Source organism: Macrosteles quadrilineatus, unplaced genomic scaffold (genome assembly GCF_028750875.1).
Source record: "Macrosteles quadrilineatus isolate MER2022 unplaced genomic scaffold, UCM_ALF_1.0 Scaffold_4__1_contigs__length_99947679, whole genome shotgun sequence".
NCBI classification, from domain to species: domain Eukaryota; kingdom Metazoa; phylum Arthropoda; class Insecta; order Hemiptera; family Cicadellidae; genus Macrosteles; species Macrosteles quadrilineatus.
Genome location: NW_026542597.1, coordinates 19,765,246 through 19,793,035, shown reverse-complemented (window position 1 = coordinate 19,793,035; position 27,790 = coordinate 19,765,246). Strand labels below are relative to the sequence as shown.

Here is a 27,790-nt window from a genome sequence, read left to right as displayed (position 1 = left end):
TATAGTTGTATAAAATCTTTTTTTAAACAAAACAATTGAACACGTCAAATGTAGGTCTTTCTTTGGGTTTTAAAAGAGTAAGTCTACAGGACGACATTTTGGATGCGTAGCAGCTATCCATCTTAGGGGCAAACTACAATTCAGCTACTATTCAGTTGAATTGTAGTTTGCCCCAAAGATAAATAGCTGCTACGCATCCGAAACGTCGGCCCTAGTCTTACTCTTCACTCGAAGACCTACATTTGACAATCTGCCGTGACCGTGGCAGCCTATCATCTAGGATTGATGATGTGATTTTTTTAAATAATCAACAGGTTAAGACCAGCTTCCACTCAGCTACCTCACTAGAAGATTCCTCACTGTCTGAGCTTGAGCTAGAGGAGTTGCTACTGGAGCTTTCGCTGTCTGACTCGCTATCAGACGAGCTCTCCGTTGAGCTTCTCTTCTTGTGTTTCTTGCTGTCCGAGTCTTCTCGCTTCACCCGCTTAGCTGGCAGTGTTATCTCACCTTCTGCCGCTCTTTTGCCAACCACAGCCTCCTTGATATCTACCTCAGCTTCCACCATTTCTAGCACAGAGTCCATAAGGCGTTTCACAGCTGCCATTCTTGTCTCCTGCAATTTCAATCACAATCCAATCAAAAATCGTTCAAGAGGGTAATCAATTAACTAACATATGTTAGATTTCCATAATAACAGAGACAATGGTTTTTAATTAAGAAAATGTTGTAGAAAGACATGTGCAAACTAAAGATGGAAAAATCATGACAGTTTTAGGATTGTAATGCTTTGTTTGATAACAAAGCATTAATTGTTGCAGCCAACCAACTACATATTGTAAACTAGACTTACTTCAGAATCAATATAGATGGTGCTTTTAACTGTTCCAGCTCCTTCGCTTTCTTCACTCCTAAAAAATAGTTTTATTTACTATATAAGAAGAATTTTAAACTAAATTCCATACCATCTAGGCCTACATCTAATACACTCCACCTTTTTCAACTTAGAAAAGGGATTTAATAGAAGTATTTCTTATACTGTGTATGGAACTCAAAGGATTTAAATATCCCAATAATAATGTAAGTTTAATGAGAAATATTTACCCAAATTGTGTGTTTTTTTTTCAATATCCGCCCAAAAATACTAATCCAGAATCTGGTCTCAAAACAACTAGCCAACCAATTGTTTAGTTGATTTTATAGTATTAATTTGTCTGTTGTAAGTTGTTGACATACATTTTTTTTATTTTTCTCTTACCGCTCCATGTTTTATACTAATTTACTATGAAGCTATGAACTGCATGCATTGTATACACAATGCGCCTGTTTCTTGTTCCCTCTAGTGTTTGCTTGGTTTTAAAACAATTATTAGCAAATTTCCCTATAGGGAAGTAGCTATTTTATTTCAAGATGAATGTTATATATGTCATACACTGCACATGTTTTAAAGTTGATCTTGTCTTGCCTGTAAACTGTTAGGCTACCATTCGATTTTATAGACTTTCATCCAATACATGTATTGTACATATGAAATGAAATGAAATGAATGAAATGAAATGAAATGAAATGAAAAATTCTTTATTTTACCAGGCAAAGTTAGGGCCACATGGCCCTCTCTTACACTTAACCTGACAAACTTAAATATCAATAAATAAAAAATACAATGACATTTCTTAATCTAACATAAAAATACATATTTAACACATCAAGTACAAGTTAAACAAAAGATCAATTTATTTAACTAATTAACAAATTAAAAAAAATAGTACATAGCGCTTATGATGAATAAAAAATTCTTGATTCTAGTTCCAACGTACTCACCGACTGATTTTCCGAGCGAATGGACTTGCCGCAACTTTATCCAGAGTTTCTCTAAACAGTTTTCTCAATGTAGGATCGAGTGGTTTGTCCTCAGATTGTTCAAGAGATTTAAGAATAACAGCATGAATTCTGTAGTACACCTGGATACAAATATAATAAGAAAATATGAAAAAAGGAATAAACAATTTTTTTTTAGTTCAGAGTAAGAAAAAGAATATTTTACAATACTAAGTCCTATTCTGTAACTAACAAACGGTCCTATTCCGTTTTTTGTATTCATCGTAAAAAAAAATAAAAGGGATAGCATATTATCAGAGTAAGACTAGTAAACTTTTATTTTTACAAAAGATAATTATTATAACTGACCAGTGACCGTATCTTACCATTATTAATGTCTCAAAAGCTAATTTGTGGACAACATTGAGTATGTAATAATACCCCCGACGCAGCAAACCTGCAGATCAAGATATTTTCCATTTGCCAGATAGGATTTTTTTGAAGTTCTTTAAAATTGTCAGATGTATTCCCTATTTAAAGTAACATTAAAATTACTGGTTCTGAGTACTGGTACTGAGGTTTGCTGCTACAGGGAATGGAAAAGTATTTTTTTACATTACATAATAGTTTAATGTAACAAAAATAAACTTGCCAAGTTTGGTCACAATGAAGAATGCAGTGAGGAGCAAAACAATGTATTGTTTAGATTTTTTTAAATGTTTACAATAAAATAAAATAAATTGCTATATTGTATGATTGTATGAAGATAAACCCATACTAGCAATCAATAGCAATGAATCCATTTTCTGTCAGTATGGTGGATACTGTAAATATTTCACTAACCAATTGGAGATAGAAACTGTGACATTTTTTTGAGATTTTCAAGAGATTTGGGCAAAAAATATGCAAACAAATTACACAAATCCTCTTACATTTGAATGAACCTGGTACAATAACTTATTAAAATAGATTTTTCTTACAGTCACCCGTAAAAGTTGGCTTCCTTGTACAGTAGAGTCCCGTTAGTATGAAATGGTTTGGACCGGACCCATTTCGGATTACCGAATATTTCGGATTAAACTTCTTTTTTTTTTTAGTGATTCCAACCAAATAACACAAAACAGCGTGGATCTATTATGCACGTAATCCGTGTACGCTTGGAAATAGGTTAGCAACACTTAAGGATAATAATACTATGAGCAGCTGATTGACTATTATAACTACGATTTAACCTGTTATTTCGTGTTTATAGTTTATGTTCTCTTTTCGGTATTTCTGAACTTTCTTGACTTCTCTTTCAAACATTTTTAAAACATTCCTACGATCTTAATAAACAAGAAAATACCTTTAAAGCGTTTCTTTAGGCGCGGAAACCACTGCAAATTACAAAAATACAGTCTAACCTCAATATAACGAACCTCGATATTACGAATTCCTTGATATAACGATTTTTTTTTAATCCCCTAGAACTTTCCATATAAAACAATGTAAATTTTACCTCTACATAACGAACAAACCGTATCATAAACCTTGATTTAACGAATTTTTGACGATCCCGGCTGATGTTATTCACCTCTATATAACGAATTTATCAATATCAGAACCTCTATATAGCGAACGCAACCTCTACTTAACGAATTGATTGCGTCATCCCTCGTTATAACGAACGGAAACAAACGCAATTCGTGTCTAGACATGAACGCTCGGTCACAGCGTCTAGCTTCCTGTCCTGTTTTATTCCAGTTCATTGCGTCTGTCAGTGCAGTGGATTGTGCAGTGCGTGAAATCAGAGATTACTAGGTGAAACCCGTCGAAATCGACGGTTAATTTCAAGGCTTACGCTATTCTTCTAACTGCGATAAATTGAGTGAAATAATACAAATTTTGAGCATTTAGCATGATTTAATGAGTAATAAGTTTAAAATAATAATGACTATTGCGTTATTTACAAAATATGGTTGACCATTCAATGAATAAAATATTGACTGAACTGAATTGGCTGATACGTAAATAGTGAAGTTTACACGCATTGTTGTAATCAAAGGATGATGTGATCTAGTTTAAAAGTAACATGTCCTTTCTATAGTGACAGTCTCTGCTTAAATGGTAATTAGTATTTTTGCCATTTTTTACAGTCAAAGTGTATTGTTATTTTCAATAATCTCACCAACCCAGTGGGCCGCGGTCCGTAATATAGGCCACTGCAAATAATTTGTCAAGATAGGTACCATTTTGGGCAAGGTTTCTGTGTTAGGATGTTATTAGACACGATAAGAGCATAATGAACTTCTTCTGCAGATGAATAATCTGTTGGTTAAGAAAAATATAAGCCGAATTTTAAATGTCACAATCCGAGTTTGAGCATTTTGTAACTATCTGGATAAGTTAAATAGGTAGTATTTTTTTAGGCTGCTGTTCGGTGCACTTTGAGAATATATTTTTATTTTTAGAGATAAATTAAATGGTTTTTGTTTGAATACATATCTACATTATGTTTTCTTTAAGCTGAATGAATACATCAAAGTAACCTCCCTTAAAAGTCTGCAGTATATTGCAGTTTTCCGGCTTGATGACTTTCTAAATCATCCACATATTTCTACATAAATATTGTAAAATGTTTTATCCAGTTGCTGTAAACTACTATTAGTTTAACAAAATATGGACACGGCTCAAATGGGTGCCCTTCATCACTTGTATTATTTTGTATTGTATTACACAATCAAAGATTTTTCCAATGATGAAAACATGTATGACAATAATCTCAGATGATCTGTCTAGAATAATGATAAAATATAGGGAAAATGTGTGAAAAAGTACACCAACCCGTAAAATAGATAAGATAGTTCAATAAGAAATAATTGTAAGAGTTACTGTGATAAAAGGATTTTCAACTGATTTCGTAATGGAACGTTATATTGCAAAACATGACATGATACGGAAGAAAATCAATTTTAAAATCAGAAAATAACATTGCAAATACTTCTTTTGGACAATTCAGTAACTCCTGGATAAATGATGTGTGTTGTTTGAAATACAATTTTAAAATTAACAGCTGTTTCATTAAAAAATATTATCCACATGGCCAAAATGTAAACAAATCTGTGGAGGAATCTTTAAAGGCTTCTGGGGCAGAGCCCTGATCGAATTTACTTCGTTTTTCTTTTGATAACTCATCTACAGGCCAAGACCTTTCTTTGGACACCTCTACCAAGTTTCTAAGCCCAGCCGTTCTCTCAAATTAGTGGAGACAAAGTTTCCAATTAAATATTAAGATTCCCCCATGTTAATCTTATGGGAGAAAACCCAACTTTGATGGAAGATACTGCCCAAACTAATAAAGATATCAAAAAACGAAAAAGACTTTGCAAAACTACAGATCAGGGCCATTTTTTTGACACTTTAATCATCAAAATCGGTCCAAAAATGTGGGAGGAGTTCTGTTCACAAAAATCGGCTTAGCGTATTATATATATAGATGAGTGAAAACAATAAAAAGAAACGGTGCGCGTTAAGCGTGGATACTAAGCGTAAAATTATTAAGTGCGTTGAAGAGAACCCAACAAAGAAAAATTCGGAAATTGCGAAAGAGTTTGGCATACCACCTAGCACCTTGGCTACAATTTTAAAAAGAAAGGACAAGTTCGACAACGATGATCTGTGTTCGGCAATCAAAAGGTTAAAGTCGTGTGAGCTAAAGGATGTAGAGGAGTGTGTTCTCAAATGGCTGAAGCAGTGTCGGGACAAAAATATTGCTGTACGCGGTCCAATCCTTCAAGAAAAAGCCCAGCAGTTTGCTTCTGAACTGGGGCATGAACAATTCCGAGCTAGCAACGGATGGTTGCAAAATTTCAAAAAACGAAATGAAATTATTTTTAGAAAAATTTGCGGCTAAAGTCGACGATAGTGTTTGTTCCGAGTGGAAAGATAAACTTATTGCGCTAACGGAAGGCTACGAACCGGAAAACATTTATAATGCGGACGAGACGGGACTGTTTTTTAAGTATTTGCCGGACAAAACCTTGTCATTTAAGGGCGATAAATGCCACGGCGGGAAAAACAGCAAGGATAGCCTAACTGTAATGTTGTGCGCAAACTGCACAGGAACTGACAAATTAAAGCCTCTTGTAATCGGGAAGTCAAAAAACCCACGATGTTTTAAAAATCTGACTGATCTTCCTACGGACTACATGGCAAACCAAAGGCTTGGATGAACTGTGAGGCATTTACTAAATGGCTCCAAAGTGTAAACAAAGAAATGAAAAAGAAAAAGAAGAAAATTCTTATGTTTGTGGATAACTGCACGGCTCATGGAGACATTCCTAAACTCAGTAACATAAAGATCGAGTTTCTGCCTCCAAACACAACATCGAAGCTGCAACCACTTGACCAGGGGATTATTCAAAGCTTTAAAGTCAATTACCGAAAAGAGGTTGTTCAACAGTTTCTGAGAGACATGGAAAGCCGAATTCCAACTAACATTAACATCTTGGACGCCATGTGGATGAAAACAAAAGCATGGAGCAAGGTCACGGAGACCACAATTTCCAACTGCTTCAGGAAGAGTGGATTCGCCGTTCCGACCTCGGAAGACAATACCACACAGCCTTTCACTCAAGCCGTCGATGCTCCTGAGAGTTGGGAACAAATCCAAGAAGTGCTCAACCTACAGGAGGACGCTGCAGGGTTCGAAGACTTCGTTACATTTGATGACGACCTGGCCGTGTGTGGAGAACTAACTGACGCCGAAATCATCTCCTCTGTGACGTCAGATGAGAATGCGGATGTGGCGGATGTGGAGGAAGATAACGACGAAGATGAACAAACTGAGTTGCCTGACCCAACTTCAAAAGAAGCTCATCAAGCTCTAAGCTTGCTAAAACGTTTTTTTCTTAAAAAGAGTGGTTTGTCTGACGGTGTTGTGAAATCTATCACCAACCTGGACTGCGCCTTGGACACGTTGAGCATCACTGCACGTAAGCAAACAACGATAACAGACTTCTTCTTTAATCTTTAATAATCAGAGTGGAAGTAGCCAAGTAAGTGAAGTAACTGACAATGCCAACTAAATCCTTAATTCTGATGTAGAATGACGAGAATAGGTTAGGCTTATTGAAAAACAGTACTGTACAAGTGTTATTTTTCTTTTAAATTACATTACTGTACTCACATTTTCTGTTGTTCTTTATATGGTTTATGTTCTGTTCTGTGTGTACAGTATTTTTTGTAGCAAGTCTATTACTGTTTTCTTATTTCTGTTAAATTTAAAACATTTCTATTTTATTAAAAGGTTTTTTAGATTGATAATGATAGTTATCAAAATACACATACACTCAACTCCCAATTCTCCGGGATAGTGTTAAGTCAAGGCTTACCGGAAACTTTAAATCGTGGTTTATTCTGCAAAATATTAATTGAACAAAAAGGGTTCCAATTTTATAGGAATCACGATTATGAACAACGCACGTACTGTATTTAAACACAATGAAACACGCAAATTATAAAAAAAATGTAGGCTAGTCTTTAAGATAAAACAAAATTCAGTTCACTATTGACAAAACAAACACTAATATAATTTATTTTCTTTGCAAATAATCTGTAGGCCCAAACAGTTTTCTGTTTTTTTTTTTATTGAGAAACGTCTCTATCTGTAGTTTTGTTTTATGTTTCAAAACACAATTTTGTTTGCAATTGTAGCAGTTCATTGCAAACGTATCGGGACGGGCAAGGAGGGGAGAGGTCAATGACCTTGAGTAGGCCCGGCTCAAGCCGAGTGATTTATGGTTTGTTTACCTACTAAGGCATCCTCCCTAGAAAAAACTCTGCTGTTTCAACCCCGTTTCAACAACACTGACGTGTACGGAAACAATGGAAACATTCACTTGAATTATAAAAGCCGTATGCGTTTAGCTTAATTTTCGTCGAAAATGTCCCAGTTATGCTACAACACGTATCATCCGTTTATGGTTAGAATTCGGGAGGTGAGTGTATTAAAATGTATTCACCGTATAGCCTGTATTATAGAACCAGACTTTTCGTTTTGAAATGGTGCTGTACTTCTGTAGTGTACTGTACTTGACTATCTGTAGTACAATTATGATTTTATGAATACTGTACAGTCCATATAAAAAAAAATAAATCAACGTTTGTATAAAAGAATGGGAGTTTTATTTAATCTGCAACTTTAAAAATACAATAACTGTAGTAGCATATGGTACTGTAAATGTGTTTAAACGACGTCACACATCGACCAACATTTACCGATGTTGATAGCAAACCTTGACATAGCGAATGTTTTACAAACCTAACCTCTATATAACGAACCTCGTTTTAACAAAATCCTTGATAAAACGAATATTTAGTTCGGTCCCTTGAGATTTGTTATACCGAGGTTGGACTGTATACGGAACTATTTTCTCAAGTCGCGGAGCACATTGCTTGCCGAGGAAAAAATAGCGGAGTGATACGGACCGGGGACTATTTTCTCTAGGGCACCTATTTGAGTTGCCAGCTGAACCTAAAAACGTGTTGTATAGTGTATGAAAGACTAACTATTTATATGCTTTATAGTGACTGTAGGAAAAATATAATGTGTAACATGAGTGCAAAAGGCCTTTGCTGCACTCAAGATCATTCCTCTTCCTAAACCATCCTAAACCATTCCTAAAACATTCCTCTTCGTAAACATTGCTCTTCTGTGCAGCAAAGTGCCACTTTCCTCACTAGTTACACAAATAACTATTGGTTTCTTGTTTGTACTACATTTAATTGAAATCATGATTTTTGGGAGTGTTAGTGCCTACATACACCTTACATAGACAAACAGACATATAATAAATCGTAATGAGTGTTATTGGGTAAATACAGTGGTTCCAGCTTAGATCTCGCTACGAGGACCAAGCTTATAGCCCTCTCTGTTTTGTTATTAAGAGGTAAGAAAAAATCCATAGCAACAGTTAGTTAAAAGTATGAAGTTAGTTATATACAGGTAAAAATTCAACTATGATTCAAATTAAATTGTCATGGAAACAATTTAAAGCAGTTGAAATTTAAAATTGAACACAAGAAGATGTACTGTACGTGAGTCTAGATTATAATATTTTTAAAGGTTATACAAACTTAGGGATTAGTTAAGTTGTAGCATTTAAGCACTTTGTAAACAATTATGTAAAAAAATGTTTACTGACAAGGTCCACTAAGGGAGAATATGACAGTACTTCCCTGTGCTTGGCTTTAATTGCTTGGATTACTCAAGCACTCAAGGTCATTAATGGTTTTGGTAACCTAAATGTGGCAAGTGGGTGAGAGTCCATTGGACTCTGTCACTCAAAACTGTTGTTGTACAGGTAGATGTCGCTGAACCATCAAGATACGAAGAGACTATCAGAGCCAATCTTCACTTCTTCTATCCAACAACAATTTAGGCCCTCCTTTAAAGTTTCAATAGAAAATCTAAACTTACTAAATTATTCAACTTGTTAAATCCAATTAAAAAAGAAAATTTTAAACTTAACTTAATTAGGATTTTTTTAACATTATTTACACAGCTTTGCGCTTTGAAATACTAAACCGTGAAATATTACAGAAAATAGTTTTAAGTGGTCCTTTGTAATTTATTTTATGATGTGTAGGTTTTTTTAAACTAAAAAACAAATTGTTATTGGTTTGATTTATTATCAACATTTTTGATACACAGATAAAAAACACGATTTGCAATTCCGTGAGATGAATGATTATTTCAAGTGGCAGAGTACTCCTCAGTCACCCCATAATTTGGCCCAAATTCCAAATTTGTCAGGGTACCTTAGGAGGCTTTTAGAGGTAAAACCACTAAAGATCGGGTAGGCAATGTATCAAGGACTGTGTCCTTTCTTTGGATTCCGCTTCAAAATCTGTGGTAGCCAGGTGCTGTTGATCAGTGGGGTGTTTGTTGTTGCATTGACTAGTGCCAGAATATCCTCGCTGGAGTGGCGCCCGGCTTGAGGAAGGCCCAATGTCGGCAAACATTCTCTGATAACACTGAATTTCGGAGTCTGAATGACTCAGTCCCTCAGATGGTAGAGGTTTCTGTATACAGGGGGCCACTGAGCGCTGCAGTGGTGGGTGTGTAGGTCGTCTTGGGTTCTGCCCAGATTGTCTGCACATCGCTTCTACTGTTTGATCCCTCTAGGGTGCGGATATAAAAACCTATGAAATACTCCCTCAAACTCCCTGATACAGTAGGAATGATAGGCTCCCAAAGTTTAGAGTAGATCTGCGAGAACTTCTCTTCTAGTGCCGACTCTGACTCTAGGGTCGTGAATATCATACAGGGATTTCCCCATCAACTTTGAAGACTAGAAGAAGAAATGAAATACTGAACATCTGACCTGTTCCATTAACTGCGACTCTACAGTTGGATCAAGATAAGCATACCGTAGATGGATTTCCCTCAACAATTCAAACAAAAGAGAAACAAAGGAATATCAGAAGAAAAAGAAGACACTACAAAAAAATTCATGCGACATTATTATGTTGCGTCAATAGTGAAAACAAAATCCACAGCAAAGGCAAGTTTGAACAATCAAGGCAATGTACTTTGAAAATCACTGGATTGAAAATGAAGACAGACTACGTAGAACACCCAAATCTGAAGAAGACAATGAACCCTTGGATCTAAACAAAAGGTAATTTTCTCAATAAACAAATATTAGATAAGTTGTTTGAATAGAAGACAGCTTAGTCAATAAACTTTTTTTTAATAGTCTGAAAATATCAATCTCTCACCCACTGCCGAGCATAAAATACCTTTCCAATAAATAGGTTTAGTTTACCAATACCAATTTAATTTATTTATTTTGTAACAAATTATTTATTGAACAATGTTTAGATTTAAATGTCATAAGTTGATTACATTAAATGACCTCAAGCTGTATTACATTAGTAACAATGTAGCCTGCATAGATTACGAGCTAGCTATAATTATTTTTAATTTTTCAAATAGGCCTAAATAAAAAAAAATCAAGCAATGGTAAGAGTATATATTACCTCCAAGGCTTCAACAGCATAGAACTGTGGACTGTTGTAGGTGACGAGTGTGGGATAGGTGGCGTTGTTCAGGTGAAGGAACTCCAAAGACTAAAACAGAAATATTACAAATAAGAGTACCTATATTATGTATCATGGTCCAGAACCCATTACACTTGCACCAACAGCTATCATTTCACAAACTAGCATAGATTTACAGGATGTACTCAACCAAGAAAACCTTAAAACGTTGATGAGCCGTAAATGTTGTAAACTGTGACAAAAAATGTGTATTTCGCAGCTGGTGACATCATGAACGTTCATTAATGTCTTTAGATCCCCGTCTTAAAAATTATTAAAACCCTGTCAAACACAAAGATTTCTTAAATTCCTACTTTAAATATTCAATCACATTCTAAATGATTCAAGTAGGCCTAGTTATTTATCAATAAAACAACACACTTACTGCTGTATTGTTATTGTATAGTTCCCAGTCAGTAGCTTAAGATTTAGTAACCATGGTCTAGTGTGCATTTATCACAACGTTATCATGACTATAATCCAGAATCACAGCAATCGCCATTACTTCCCACGGTTGCAAAAACACCGTCATCGTCTTTTTTGCTAGCAGAAAAATCTTAAACATCTCCCACAATCGCAGGGACATCATGGCAAAATTGTGGGTTTGAATCGTAGTCACTAAAACAATATTGTCTTCAGTGATTTCTGCAAAATCATGGAAATTTCCTGTGGTCATGGAGTAATTTCTTCTGCAATGACAGCAAAACACAGTCACGAGGCTTTATCATCTTCCGCCACAATTGGCTTCAAGTTTTACATCAAAATGAGTCTACTTGACGTATCTATATTATATTCAATACTGTAACTTACAAGTTTTAAAATTTATAGTCAGAAAACAATTGAATGCTTCACAATAGCATAAACTGTTAATCAATTCTCACCTTGGTGTAGTGAGAGAGATAATTACTGGCCGGCTCTTGTTTCTTTTCCGCTATCTTTCCAAGCATGTAGTGGTGAAGCCATCGTTCGTCTTGCATTTCTTGGCCATCTTCAGTGTACCACAGCTGTTAAAATATAGAGTAAGCTTAGAAAATGCATGTCACATTGCGATCTGTTAAAGTATATTACACTACAAAGGAAGGAAGTAGGTGTTATCATTTACAAGTATTTGCTGTGGGAAGCTTACCGAGCACAGGATAATGTGAGTACCGATAACACTTCTTGATAGAGTTGTGTACAATACTTTTTATCCACTACCAACATCAAGTATACAGAGTAAGTAAAACAGAACACTATTTCAATACCTACAATATTTCAAAACGATACTTTAACAGAATCTTCAAAATAAAAAAAATCTTCATATTATTATTATTTTTTTTTATTATTTATTCATATATATTTTTTTTAACCTATCCAACATTTGTAAGTATAATGTGTCTGTCCAAACCTGTCTAATACTAATCATCATTGCGAACCTAATTATGAAAATCATATCATGCCTTTATGAAAAATGCCTTGAATGAATCTTTTGTAATTTTTCTGATCTCAAGCTGATTTTACCGATACCTTTCTGTAACAATATTTGGTCTACAAAGGGACCAGAAACCATATGATTACTGCCTAGTGTGGAAAAAGTATACAGTTTCACAACTTTAGTTTATACCTTTCTTACTGGAACGTTATGTTATTGTGTGATAAAAATAAACAAAATTAATTAATTATTTGTCTTATTATGTATAAATGACCTTGTTGGCAGCAGTGAAGCAACGCAGTGAGGTTTGGATCATGTTCTCCTTCTGCGTTTCAAGCAGGTCAAACATCTCCAAGCTCAGGTTTTGTTCCTAGAGGAAAGAAAAATGATAACACAATGGAAAACTGAGTACGGTTGTATTCTTAGTCTTCAGCTTTGTTCTACCATAGATAAAACATACTCCCTTAGTAGATTTCTCATCCTTATGGAACAGCTGAAGACAATTTTATTGTTAGTTCTGTACGGTTTATGTAGAGGTCGTGTTTTGTTTACAATTTGTTTCCCGTTATTACAGCCATTTAAAACCTCGTTTAACCAAATAATACGATCTAATCATAAACAATAACTTGTCCCCTAGTTATATAACCAAACAGTAAAGCACAAATCAAGAAATTAACCCTAAAATAATAGAAACAAAGTTTCGTCGACACTAGCGCCCAGTGTCACCGTACATGAACTAGACACAAAAAACGTGCTTCAAAATTTACAATGGGATGAGAAGTCTACTTGTGTTGGTTAGTCTATGGTTCTACTATCTCATTTTGGAATCTTTATATAATGTTTTCTTGCTTATAGAAATTTGTTCAGAAAGACCCACAGAAAGTCAAAGACATTCTTTGATAGGAACGAACAGCAAAGTTTTTACTGAAATACAGTTCTTGACTACCAAACAATGAATAAAAAAGTTTAATTCTGTCCAATATGGATGCTATTTACTACTTTTTTGCAGACTCCTCCAGGGCTACAGGGCTACACTCCTGATGAGATTAACATTAATAAACACTTAAAAAAAAATTGTAATGTGGTTAAAATATTACATAATGGTTAGAAGATTATTTAGGATGTCAAACACCCTGTCAAGGCCACACTAAAAAAAAACAGGCCGTAATGCTCGTCAAGCATGACGTCACGATAGAAGACAGCAATGACGTGATGTTTGCCGTTTGTGATCAGCTGCTTGTCTTAATCTTTCCTTGGAAAATAAATAAATAAATAAATACCTACCTCATTGCCGTCTTCTATCGTGACGTCATGCTTTACGAACATTACCTGTTTTTTAGTGTGGCATTGACCCTGTACTCTACAGGTATCAAACAATTCAAATGGAAATGTACAGTGGAAAAACTGTAATTCTAAAAAAAGTGGCAACTTTAGATTTAAAATAAGAATTAATTATTGAAATACATGTTTTTAAATTTCCTCCAATACAATATTGCTACGACATCTTACCTGTTTAAGCAGTCGAGAGCAGAAGGAATGGACCATATAGGAGAAAGCCCCATACTCGATCCACAATGTTGGCAGGCCTGAGTCTATGTCTAATGATGTCTGGTAGCATCGGCAAGACATCAACGCTTTCTTCAAGAAGTCTTCTTCACACTTTAATGCATCGCACTACAACAACAATGATTTCAGTGATCAACAATACAACAGGTGTCTCAAAATGTATGTTTGTGTCCAATAAATTAATTTAAAACCTAAAAAGTTCACTTGTATTTTAAAGATTTTTATTCGGATTGGTAAACTTGCCTGAATAAGAAAAAAAACTGTACACTATACACAAGAACTAGAATAATATAATGTTATCCTTGGAACTGCAAAACTGATCACTATGTCAGCTATGGTTACAAGTCTTGTAAAACCAATATTAGTTTAATTCAAGAAAGACTTTTTCAAGAGGTTGAAATTTGCTATAAGCGATTCATTGCTTTGCCCTAAGATTAATTTTAAATTTTAGAATAGATTGGCTTAAAGATGCAAATGAGGCTGCTTCAAGTAGGGGGCTATGAGCATTAGACTGCCGAACTTCCTGGAGATTCACAAAAGTTTTAGATATGTTCCAGCCAAATAAAAAAATACTTTGCAAGTAGAAAAAAATAACATGAATAATAGTGAAGCAGCTTTTAGTGTCAACTAAGTTAACAAAAGTTGGTATAAGTTCAGGACAACTAGAACCTAAAACTATCAGGACACCCCTACTTTTAATGCCTTCTCTCTGTTTATAACCCTGCAAAGAAAATGAATTTCCTATATTTACAACTCACAGAGTTCAGTTTGGTCTCCAGTATACTGCCACGAGCCAAGGCCAGACAAGCCCAGGAGTCTACTCTCTCAGAGTTGTTGCACACATCCAACAAGTAGTACTTCAGTGCCTTTCCCTGAAAACATATTTATTAGGATCAACAATATGATTAACCTATATTAGCTTAGTCACAAAATAATGTAAGTCATATTACGTTTTCATATTTGATTAGTGAAAAGTTATGGGTTAATTTGAAAATCGCGATTACGTGAACTACAGTAGAACCTCCATCAACTAAAACACTTTTAACCAAAATACTGATTAAATCAAATGGCGTGAGAAAATTAATACCCCAAAATGTGTCTTGGACAAAGGAACAGAACGAGAAGTGACCAATGAAGGGTGGCAGAGGGTTCGGGATTGCTATTCAAAGAGAACTACAAACAACAGATTTAGAACATCTGACTGCTAGACAGAAACTGACTCCAGCTAACGTGTTGATGAAGCGATGGAAAGGTATTGCAACTAGAAAACATTTAAATATGAATAAATTGATGCACATGTACAGGTATATTTATTAGGCATTTGTTATAATTAAAAGTGTTGTAACATTAAAATGTGCTTCAGTTCAGGTTATTATCTTATCATCAACTTTAAATGCTGAAAAAAACAGCCTCCCTTTTCTAGCCAAAAAGTTTGTTATCCAAAATATTCTCCCACCTTTTATTTAACTGTAAGAGAGGTTCTACTGTATGTTGATATTAACTCCATTGTATTTTTACAGCATCTCCGTTGTTGTTACTAAAAATTTGTTTAATAACAAAATTGATTTTCCTTCATATTTTAACCATGTTCCCACTGTTAGGTCTATATGTTTCATCTGAATTGGTAATAATTCACTCAATATTATATTTCTTGAAAAATTCTCTACTATATGATTGAACTTACCCAAACTTTATTCTTGAAGTAATGATCAGCTATGAGATAGTAGATGTCAGCCATTTCTGCAGGGAGTGGGTTGTCATTTTGTGGAATTATGTCCGCACTTCTATCAATATACTTGGACATCTGTTCCACAAGACGAGCTGTCAACAAAGAGTAGTAAATATACAAGAATATCAATCATTATATTTAATTTTTTTTGTAAAAAAAACTAACAGATAGTTTAAATTGGAAAAAAATCATTCAGTATTTTAGGAATCGTTCATATTTTTTGGAGATGTTAATTACCAGTTCCTTAAACTACAAAATCATTTATAGAATACATTGCCAAGGAAAAGAATTGTATTTAAGCCTGAAAAAAATCCATGTAACTCCAAAAGCTCAGGAACTACTTAGTTGGATGGTTGGACTGGCCTAGACATACGTTAGTGTAGTTTGATTACTCTTGAGTGTTGTGTCTGATATATTAGTCACGAAAGCTAAAATGGTTAAACCTAGTATTATTTGTCTTCCATGCAAACTGCATGTGTTCCTTATTCTAAAACTACACGAAAGGGCCGAAAGAACCTAGATTGTAACGAGTTATTTGCCCTAGGGGGGTATATTTTTGCTATTTGGCCGCGCACCGATTGTTGAGGTGAGCGAGCGGCGGCAGCGAGGCTAGCGAGCGCCCTTTGACCCGGCTTATCAGTGCCGATAAGCCTGGGATATCCTAGATCTTCAGGACAGTATAGGTAGGACATTCTAGTCGTGGATCCCGGGCAGTGAAGAGCGAGCGTTTGTCGAGTGCGACGTGGAGTGTTTTGGTGACATCGGTGTCGTGTGAGATTGGTGCTCAAGGAGTGAGTGTCGGCATTCAAGTTGGGTAGTGAGACAGTGACCCACTTGTGGTGAGTGGACGACGTTTTATTATATTTTGGTTTAAGAGAGTTAGAGAGTTAGAGTTGTAACCGTGCTGGTCAAAGCCTGACGGTAGTTAGGATTTATTTACAGGTGTCAGGAATAAAAAGTGTATTCCTGACGGTTCTGGGCAGGTGCCAGAGCGCAAATAATATAATTTAATTGACTGTAGTAGATATTATTTTGCGTTGTACCTAGAGTTAGTTATATTACTAATAACTCTGAGGCCCGACAAACCTAGGCTGCACGATTTAGCGTGCGTAGTTGGAAGCACGAGGCCAGTAGGCTAGTAGCTAGTTTTATTAGCCTATTAACAGAAGCCCGGCTAAGCAATATAACGTTGATATAGTAGCAGTAGTGGTAGTAGCAGTAGGGTTGGTATTGATTAATCATTTAATTATTTTAATTTAATGGTAGTCCAACACGTTATCTTGGTAGCTTGGATAGCGGAGTACCGGCTATCAGATAATATATTTATCTAGTGTTTGGAACGTAGTTAATATTTATTCATCTGCTACTAAGTTGCTCAATAATTTTAATAGTGCAATTGCCATTTAGTTTTGCTTGTTTAGCTTGGTATTTATTGAGACCAGCTACTAGCGGTGTAGTCACTCTACCTATAGTGTACTTGTATATTATTATGTGGTACGATTATTGAGTGAACTGTTTGATTCTTAGCTTGGGCATTAGAGTTGTGTATTGGATTATAGTGGCCTAGTAGACCCCGCCTGGTGATAACACGCGTTGTGGTTTTTATTGGCAAGTCGTCGTGTAACTCACCGTGTTTTAGGCACTCTGGGCTTAACTATTGGATAGTTAGGACGAAGCCCGAGTTGCGTAGTCAGCAACGACCCCCTAGGAGTGTGGAGAATCGGCGTAGGCCTGGTGGTGATTATTGCACGTTTGTTGTGGTGACTTGTTTTTGACTTGTTCACAGTGCCCGTGTATGAGCCAGTCCTATACCGGTAAGACCCGGCTTTTGGCCTAGTGGTTTCCCTGACCTTATCGCAGACCCTGGAACTTTACCCAGCCATTGTAGGCTGAGCTATCCCCGGCAAACGGTTGCGACGACTGCACTTTTAATACATTATTTTTCCAGTGCAGAACATCTCGTCGCAAGATGGCGCCTGCGAACAGGGACTGAGGTAGGCAGTGGTGCTGAGTTGCTGACGTATTAACGGCGCCCGAACGAAATAATTTTATTTGTGCAGATTTGCTGCGGACTTGTGCAGATTTGCTGCGGACCTGAGCTGTTGAGCAGAGTTTTAGGCAGACCTGCTGTGATTTTATAGTCGGTTGGGTAGGCCTAGCCTGTTTTCTGTTACAGCGTGGTGTGTTGTTAACCCTAATTTATTTAGTGGTTGTATACATAGATATTAGTTAGTAATTTTAATTTTGCTAATTAATTGAGCCTTATCATTGAATATTATTTGAGTGAGAACCCTTATTGTGTATTTGTGGTTTGACTTTCACACCCATAATTGGTTTGATTTATTATTTTGCTAATTAATTGAATTTTATCATTGAATATCATTTGAGTGAGAACCCTTATTGTGTATTTGTGGTTTGACTTTCACACATATAACTGGTTTGATTTATTATAAGGGTGTTAAATAGATTTTAATTGGTTTCGCTCTTATTTTTGCGGATTAGTCGTGGTATTTGGATTTTAAATATGGTTGTGACTACGAGTACGACGTCTGTGCTAGGCGGTACGCCTATCACGTCTGCTATTGTTACAACTAGTTCTGGGGTTAGCTCCGAACTGTCGGTGATGACGACGTCGTCATTGTGGCCTGCGTCTTCGCCTGTTTGGCCGACTATTTCATCGGTCGTGGGTACGACGGTGACAACTTCGTTGACCTATTCCGCGCCAGCGACTATGTCCTTGGGGTCGCAGCCTCGGGACAGTCGCGTGGGTTGGATCTATGACCTCTCGAAAGGTGAGCTCATGAGAACGATGGACCAGTATGGTTTGGTGACCACTGGTACTTCTGCGGAATTACGGCAGCGATTCTCGTCGTTTTGGAAGCAGCGGAATGCCCGTCGGTACAGCGATGATAGGCTGTGTACGGCTGGGGCTGCTGCACCGACATATGTACCGCCGGCTACTACAACTGTGGAGCTTCCTGACCCCCCGAGAACCGTACCTCAGGTACTGGGTAATGCGGAATCGAATCAAGCAGAGATAGTGGGACTTAGCAGGGAGTTAGAGGTGGTTAAAGAGATCCTTGGGTTGTCTTTGGAGACTGATACCCGGACTCTTAGAGAACATCTGGCATTGGTGGTGCGACAGGCGAGAGGCTCGCCGAGTAATGAGGTCGGCTATGGGTTCGGAAGACCCGCCAACCCTGCGTCCCCTGTTGTGGCTGCTCCAATGCCTACCTTTGGGTTACCTAGTAGACCCGAGGGATGGCAGCGGCCCAATGATAGTTCTGAGAGACCAGCCCGGCCTTCTAGCTTGGAGCTGCCTCGAGGCTCGGATATGCTCTCAAATGAGACCAGCAGGGTGGAGCCAAAGGATTGCTCCAAAGTATGCAACACGGTACGGAAGTGGGGTTTGAGGTTTGATGGCCGACGAGACCCTGTGTCGTTCCTGGAGCGCCTTGAAGAGCTGATGGTCTCCTACTCTATATCATCAGAGGACCTGCTCAGAGCGCTGCCGGAGCTGTTGCAAGGCTCAGCGCTTCTATGGTACAGGAATTGCAAGGAGCTCCTGTATTCATTCGACGCTTTTCGGCATCAATTTGAGATCCAGTTCCTTCCACCTGGTTATCAGAGGAATTTGGATGAGGAGATCCGAAAAAGGACACAGGGTGAAGGCGAGCACTTCCGGGACTACGTTGTTGCCATAAGTACCTTGCTTAGGCGTAGCGGTACGTTGTCAGAGCATGGTAGATTGGACTTGATCTACAACAACATGCGACCTGAGTACAAACTCATGGTGCGACGGCGGGACTTCCGCAATCTGGCCGAGATGGTTGAGTTAGCCGAAGACTACGAGGCCTATCTGCGAGAGAAGGCGGCCTTTAGACCTCCTCCTTCTCCGAACGTAGCGCTGGTTTTGGAAACCGCCTACACACCCAAAAAGAAGGTGGAGAAGCGCGCCGAAACTGCCGCCGTCGAGAAGCGGAGTTTCGAGAGACCATCTCCGGAAGCTGAGTCGCTTGGGCGGGTGGCTTCGAAGTTGAATCGGGTCCATGGTCAACGGCCCGTGACAGCAGCTAGAGCGCCTGAGGGTCCAAAGGGGACGGTGAAATGTTTTAGGTGCCAGGAGATTGGTCACTTTGCCCGAGAATGTGGTAAACCAAGGACCGTCTCCTGTTATGGGTGTGGCAAACCTGGTTTGACGGTGAGTCAGTGTGGATGTCGGGCGGGAAACGGCAGGCCAGCTCAGACATCAGGAGGTCAACTGGGCGAGGCCACCCAAAACGATCGACCTCAGAAGAGTGGTCCGAGTGGCTCGGAAAACTAAACAGCCTGGTTGGTGGAGTAGACGAGAACCGGCTGATTTCGGAGACAAGGCCCTTTGTTGAAGTTGTGCTGATGGGCAGCGTTTTTAAGGCGTTATTGGACACTGGGTCCGTAGTTAACCTGGTTGGGCGCGAAGTCGCCGATCATCTTCAATGTCAGGGGGTAGAACCTTTTAAGAAACCCTCTCCTCTAAGGATGGCAGATGGGTCGCGGTCTAGGGCCGAATATTCGTTTCGGCTAGCAGGAGAAGCTGCGGGAAGACGGTGGATGGGAGATGCCTTGTACGTCCCCACTCTCACCACAGACATGATTCTGGGTATGGATGTCATCCGAGACCTCGGATTGGTGACATGTGGGACAGAGGTAGTAAGAATGGGCGTGGGTGATGACTGTTCTGGCCAAGGTGGCCGCATGGACAGTGTCAAAATTGGTGACGAAGACCCCGAAGGCCCTTGCAATGGAAATCCCCGTCTGGTTCCTGATGCCCAAATCATTCAGCTACATGTTGGCTGGTAGTGGCGAGTAGAAGAGTTTTTCTTTGTTTTAAAGTTTGAGACCTGTGGTGTAGGGTTCACCATTGGGTTAGGGGTTCGAGTATTTTGTTTTGGCCGGAGTTCAAAGATTTTTTTTTTCTTTTTGGCCGTTTTCTTTTTTTTCATCCCGATGTAAGGGGGGGATGTAACGAGTTATTTGCCCTAGGGGGGTATATTTTTGCTATTTGGCCGCGCACCGATTGTTGAGGTGAGCGAGCGGCGGCAGCGAGGCTAGCGAGCGCCCTTTGACCCGGCTTATCAGTGCCGATAAGCCTGGGATATCCTAGATCTTCAGGACAGTATAGGTAGGACATTCTAGTCGTGGATCCCGGGCAGTGAAGAGCGAGCGTTTGTCGAGTGCGACGTGGAGTGTTTTGGTGACATCGGTGTCGTGTGAGATTGGTGCTCAAGGAGTGAGTGTCGGCATTCAAGTTGGGTAGTGAGACAGTGACCCACTTGTGGTGAGTGGACGACGTTTTATTATATTTTGGTTTAAGAGAGTTAGAGAGTTAGAGTTGTAACCGTGCTGGTCAAAGCCTGACGGTAGTTAGGATTTATTTACAGGTGTCAGGAATAAAAAGTGTATTCCTGACGGTTCTGGGCAGGTGCCAGAGCGCAAATAATATAATTTAATTGACTGTAGTAGATATTATTTTGCGTTGTACCTAGAGTTAGTTATATTACTAATAACTCTGAGGCCCGACAAACCTAGGCTGCACGATTTAGCGTGCGTAGTTGGAAGCACGAGGCCAGTAGGCTAGTAGCTAGTTTTATTAGCCTATTAACAGAAGCCCGGCTAAGCAATATAACGTTGATATAGTAGCAGTAGTGGTAGTAGCAGTAGGGTTGGTATTGATTAATCATTTAATTATTTTAATTTAATGGTAGTCCAACACGTTATCTTGGTAGCTTGGATAGCGGAGTACCGGCTATCAGATAATATATTTATCTAGTGTTTGGAACGTAGTTAATATTTATTCATCTGCTACTAAGTTGCTCAATAATTTTAATAGTGCAATTGCCATTTAGTTTTGCTTGTTTAGCTTGGTATTTATTGAGACCAGCTACTAGCGGTGTAGTCACTCTACCTATAGTGTACTTGTATATTATTATGTGGTACGATTATTGAGTGAACTGTTTGATTCTTAGCTTGGGCATTAGAGTTGTGTATTGGATTATAGTGGCCTAGTAGACCCCGCCTGGTGATAACACGCGTTGTGGTTTTTATTGGCAAGTCGTCGTGTAACTCACCGTGTTTTAGGCACTCTGGGCTTAACTATTGGATAGTTAGGACGAAGCCCGAGTTGCGTAGTCAGCAACGACCCCCTAGGAGTGTGGAGAATCGGCGTAGGCCTGGTGGTGATTATTGCACGTTTGTTGTGGTGACTTGTTTTTGACTTGTTCACAGTGCCCGTGTATGAGCCAGTCCTATACCGGTAAGACCCGGCTTTTGGCCTAGTGGTTTCCCTGACCTTATCGCAGACCCTGGAACTTTACCCAGCCATTGTAGGCTGAGCTATCCCCGGCAAACGGTTGCGACTGCACTTTTAATATTTATTTTCCCAGTGCAGAAAATTTCGTCGCAAGATGTTCTTTCAAAAAGGTAGGTGTTCCTATTATTGTCTTAAATAAAGGATAAAAGATAAAAAAGGATAACTGTACTGCTCACAGTATATCAAAACATTACTTGTGGACTTTTTAATGACCTCTGGTGCATTTTGAATTTTCAGCTCTACAATAACAACAGATCTGCTGATTTACCATACAAGTCAGATGGGAATGTGCTTCATCAGTCAAAATGTCATAGCTTTGCTTGAATATAGCCTATTTTCCTGGAGATTCTTAACCACTGAGCGCACAATGTCTGCACAGTCCATGACTTCATGACATTTAACAAACGAAATGGGAAGATCAATCAAACATGTGAACAATTGACATTTGTCCTTCTCCTAAAACCCAAGTCTGAATCCTATTTAGGACTAGTCAAAAAACGTGCGCCTCGTTTTTGCCTCACCCTGTTGTATATGCAACACTTTATTCAAGTTGAGGAAAATTATTCTACAGTACAACCCCAGTAATCCGTGATGTGGATGTTTCCTTTACTGAAGGAGGTATTCAGGAGTTTGCCATGACCACAGATAACAACGATAAAGTTTCCGTTGTTTGAATCGTTTCAAATTAAACATCCTTTCATTGAATATTAAACATCTCCCGAACTCATGGGGATATCATCAATGATAATGATGTCCCCGTGAGTTCAGGAGATGTTTAATATTTTGCCCCAACAACAAAAGAAGATTCACAAGACCGTAAGTTATGTTCAGGATGGGGCTGATTATCAGAAGACGATGATTTTTACTGCATCTTTCACGTTATGCATACCTCATCATAGGAGTACAGCATATAACAGGGCCTTTGTTGTAACTACCTGCCATCTTTGGAACAACTTACCTTTATCCATCAAAATGCTTGATAGTCGTCCTCGGTTCGTGGTGGCACAGAAAAAAATTTACTTTGAGCGTATGGCCTCAGCTGGTGCGTCCTAGGACTGTTTTGGCGTTAGCGTAATTGCTGACGAGTGTGTGAGACTTTTTTTGTTAGGTAGACATTTTGTTTTCTTTTTATCAAAAAAGTATTGTTTTTGTGTAAATAATGAGTTAAATTTTATATTATATTTTATATTTATAATTATGTATGCAGGTTAAGTGTAAGAAAGGGCCATGTGGCCCTAACTTTGTCTGTTGAAATAAAGGATTTTCATTTAATTTAATTTCATTTCATTTTTTTGTAACTGTGGGATTTGTCTAGGTTTTTTCCACAATCCTGGAAGACAATGATAATGATCCTGTGACCATGGAAGACGTTCAGTATTTTGCCACTATCAAGGAGGATGACAATAAATGTTTCCACGGTCGCAGAAAACAATTATGATTTTTCCGTAATCGTGGAGATTAAATATGATTTTTGCAGAGATTGCAGGAGACGATGATGGGACTAACTGGGGATAACTGAAGTCGTCTTAGCAGAATTCTACTGTACCAATCCCCTAAATTTCTTAATAACATTATAATTAGGTCCAAGCTATTTATGACTCCTAGTTAGACTAAACATCTCGATCACACCACTACAGTACACTCACCAGGGTTCATCTCAGAAGGTACCAGCTCTATGATACGTCTCAACAGAGTCTCTGTGTCCGCACTGATGGAGCATTTGCTGGATGAGTCGTACGTTGGCAGCTCCTTGGGTCTCAACAGACTCAACACCTGGTGAGATCTGGTCCACGTCAGCTCCACACCGTTCACATGGTGCTCGTGGACATATCTCGGCTGCAAAACATTATCTAATGAGTAACACTGATAGAATACATTCTATATTTGCAAAAGAGTACATAATAATTTGTACAAATGCGGTTTATTGTGCAAAAATGTTCTAGGTCCTTTTGAGTAACAAAAAGTAGAAAAAAATGGAATAAGCTTAAGGCCTACCTTTTTGTCGGCCAACTGTTGGCCATCTGTCTGGCTAGAGTCGGGTGGACAATCGAAAAGTCGTCAAGACTGTTTGGTCGTTGACTATGGGTGCGCACACGACACGACTTTTTAGTCGTCTTTCGAGTGTCAAAAGGATGTATATGACAGAAACCGCTGTCATGTGTGCGTTACTGACAAGATTTTGTGCAAGAAAACTTAAGAGAAAATACTGGGTGCATCTAATTTATAGTCTGAGATCCTTGAAAGGCCAGATTTACCTCTATACTCGGATTTGAGGAAATATCAAAACTTTTAAGAAATAAGCTGTAGCCGTTGGTCTCATGGTGAGACCTGGTCCCGGGACCGATTTACCTTTTCGTTTTGTTGTCCCCAGAGGCCAAAAACACTATCCGTTCAAATTCACACACACACACACACGTATATATATATATATGTCCGTTAGCAAGATAGCTCGAAAAAAATCCAATTTTGATGAAATTTGGTACAAACGTGTAAATCTACATGTATTTTATTCGAATGAGTTCGCAAACCAGCATGACTATGGGAACGGGGGTTTATGGGGGGTTTTATCGGATAAAAATGGGGGTTTCCCATTTTTTTACGATAAAAACAAAAGATTCCGCAATTTCTTTAGAAAACATTTTGCAGAGCTTGAAAAAGAAATAATTTAGCATGCTAATTGGTATCATAATGGTTACAGAGAAATTCCAAAATATTTAAAGTTAAAATTTTCATGTCATTTATATGTAGAACAAGTAAACTGTTGTAGTTTGCATGTTTATGGATGTATTTTGATAAAATTGGCAAATCTATTTATTTTATACTCAGCTATTAATGTTTTACTAAAACACACCCTGAATATCCTCCCAGTAGCAGCAAACCTAGGTACTCGTTTATCCTAATTTTATTGAAATAGATTAAATAAAAAATTAAATCAGGCAAATGGGAATTCACTTAATCTGCAGGTTTGCTACAGCAGGGGTATTTTTTATTATAACAAAATACTCTTTCAAAGTCTTTTTATAAAGAGGGGACCATGCCTCAACTTCATCGAGAAGTTTATCAACTTTCTCGTCCCTCAAAACACTTGCACTGGTGGTTGTCGAAGCCATAATAATAACAATAACACACAAATAATAATACTTATCATAATAACAATAATAATACACATGATAACAAAGCACTCGACTGCCAGACAGACAGACTTTTTAGTCGTCAGTGTGCGCGTTCAAACTTATCTCCGTGCCTTTATCAATAAGACACGACAGTTGAGTCAGGGAGCAGTCGGCGGGAAAATCGGTCAGCACCAAACTGCCCCGACAGTCTGCAGACAGTCTGCCGACTGTCTTGCTGCGGTCGGCCCGTGTGCGCGCTCAGATTTACCACTATGGGGCCGACTTTGACTCCCGACTACGACTAAATAGTCGGCCGACAAAAAGTCACTCGTGTGCGGTAGGCCTAAGGCTATAGTTGAGGTCTAACAAACTAATTGACCCCACATGGAAAGACTGGAAAGGCGTTTTGAGCCTAAAGAAGGGGGATATCAAATTACTAGTAGGGATGCTAATCGGGCACGGACCTATTAGGAAACATCTCTGAACCATAGGGAGGTCACAGACATACCAATGCAGGCTCTGCAAAAACGAGATGGAAACCTCTGAACACTTATGGCTGGATTGTCCAGCGTTGGCCCAAAAAAGGTTGACATCTCTAGGAAGGCTGCAATTGGAACCTACAGAGATGAGGAAACTGGGTGTCACAGCTCCTGGGCTATGTCAGAAGCATAGGGTTGTCAGAATGATCTGAGGGGTCGAAGTAGCTAGGGGTAGACAAATACCCCAATGCCCCCAGGGAAAAAAGACTATAGTATCTGTACTGCCTAATGACCATGTGTAGTTAGTGTAACGACATCTGTTTTGTACTAAATTGAAATATGCTACATCGAGGTCCAAAAACGTCAAGCTTCCTTATGGCTCAAAGTTGCCTTAGTTTATTGATATTTTTTTAGGGTGGTTGGGGGAGGGGTAGTTTTTTGTCTAGTTACTTCGGCTTTTTGACCTTTTTGTAGGGATGGTCAAGTCTCGAAATTTCGGGAAATTTTCGGGAAATTTTAAATCTCGTTACACGAGACAAGATTTTTTTTTGGCCGAGATTTTTATCGAGACGAGAATTAAAAAAAAAAAAAAAAAAAAAAAAAAAAAAAACGCCTGCAGAAAGTCAATGCAATACCCGCAATACAGGAGCGTGTTGTAGTTGCGTTTCCTTTGTGAAGGCGTTCTTATTTAATTAATTCTTCAAATGTAAATATTACTTTAATTATTTTAATAACATTTCAGAAGTTTTGTTAAGTGTTAGCAGTGTGAGGAATGTTTTATTACTATAAAAAAGTCAAAACAAGTAACTATTTTATAAAAATTAATATTTTATTTTATGATTTATTTTATTTTAGGATAAGGTCTAGTCTTCAGTTCTATCCTAACTGATATCACTATGTTTCCTCATCGTAGGCATTTTTAATAATTTAGGCGTGATTAATAAAAAAAATGTTATGCTGATGTTTTTTAATAAAAGATTGTAAATATTCTTGCCTATTATCATTATTTTTCTATTTAAACAGTCATCTAACAATGTTACAAAATCAGGTAAAAATTCCGAACGTGCATTTCCCGTTGTGTATGAGAAGGGAAATCCCATCTCGATCTCGTCTCGAAATTTTATGAGAAATAAAAAATCTCGTCTCGTCTCGTCTCGAACTCAAAATCCAATCTCGTCCATCCCTACCTTTTTGTAGCACTCCACTGCCCAGTCTGACAGTCATAGACCTTTGGCATGTCTAGGAGCTGTGAGACGTGCAATTATTTCATTTCTTCAGGTTCCAGTTGTGGTTCTTCCAGAGATTTCAACCTTTTTAGGGCCAAAGCCCAGTCCAGCCATAAGTGTTCAGAGGTTTCCACCTGTTTTAGAGGTTTTCCTTAGATAGATAGTGACATAAAAGATGCTATCGTTCAAAATTATCTCGTCCTGCCAGTTTGACTTGATTAAATGTTGCCACATTCGACAAAAAATAGTAATTCACATTAATACTGTGTTGGTGGCTCAAGTGAACTACGTCAATTTAGATTGAAAAACTGGTGACTTTAACGAGAATGTAAGTCTATTTCTATGAGTAGTCTAAGCTGAGACTAACTGACCTTATTGCGTTTGATAGGATGTCCGTAGAGGCAGTAGAATATTTGCTCCAGTTGCTGAGACAACACCGTAAACTCCTCAGACTCAGGGTTGTAGAGGTCCATTAGTGTCTGCAGCTGGTACAACGTCTGGTACAGAATCACCGCTTCCTCTTGACAGCACCAGCAACGGCTGAACAAAGTTCCTGGTTACAATGTTGAGTAGAAAGACACAAAATATTATCACTTGACCTCAGAGGTGTGCAGAGTGGCTCAATTTTTTAGCCACTTGAGTGTAGCCTAAATGCTTGATTAATCAAGCCCCAAGTCAGGAATTCAAGCTCAAGCCTCTCTTTACTACAACGATCACCATACGTCTGCGAGGATTGCGTGATCAAAATATTTTTTACACTATTGCCAGAGACAATATTGTACGCAATAGGATGTCCGTGAGGGATGTGCAGGATTTTGCCGCAACTGTTAAGAGCTTAAGCAATTATTCATGTGAAATTTTATTTTACACGGCTTTCTTTTTGCTTGGAAACTATCAGTATTTTTTCCTGGAAATGCTATGCTAATGCATTTTGTAAGACGATTTCAAATTAAAAAAAAAATAATTTCAATATGTTAAAATATTTATTGATGTTATTCATTGTTTTAGAATTTATCTT

General features: G+C 38.1%; 1 protein-coding gene across 1 annotated transcript in view; it reads right to left on the bottom strand.

Moving 5' to 3' along the window:
* LOC128992788 (calcineurin-binding protein cabin-1-like) overlaps positions 1–27,790 on the bottom strand; it is a 58,062-nt gene that overhangs the window by 11,488 nt on the left and 18,784 nt on the right. Inside the window, exons 20-30 of the mRNA XM_054416528.1 lie at positions 27,144–27,312; positions 23,601–23,790; positions 15,561–15,697; positions 14,635–14,748; positions 13,820–13,984; positions 12,585–12,680; positions 11,781–11,903; positions 10,840–10,929; positions 1,819–1,958; positions 851–908; positions 341–613 (exon numbers count right to left, since the gene is read on the bottom strand). Of these exons, the coding sequence (XP_054272503.1) occupies positions 341–613; positions 851–908; positions 1,819–1,958; positions 10,840–10,929; positions 11,781–11,903; positions 12,585–12,680; positions 13,820–13,984; positions 14,635–14,748; positions 15,561–15,697; positions 23,601–23,790; positions 27,144–27,312 (1,555 nt within the window). The remainder of the gene's footprint in view (positions 1–340; positions 614–850; positions 909–1,818; positions 1,959–10,839; positions 10,930–11,780; positions 11,904–12,584; positions 12,681–13,819; positions 13,985–14,634; positions 14,749–15,560; positions 15,698–23,600; positions 23,791–27,143; positions 27,313–27,790) is intronic.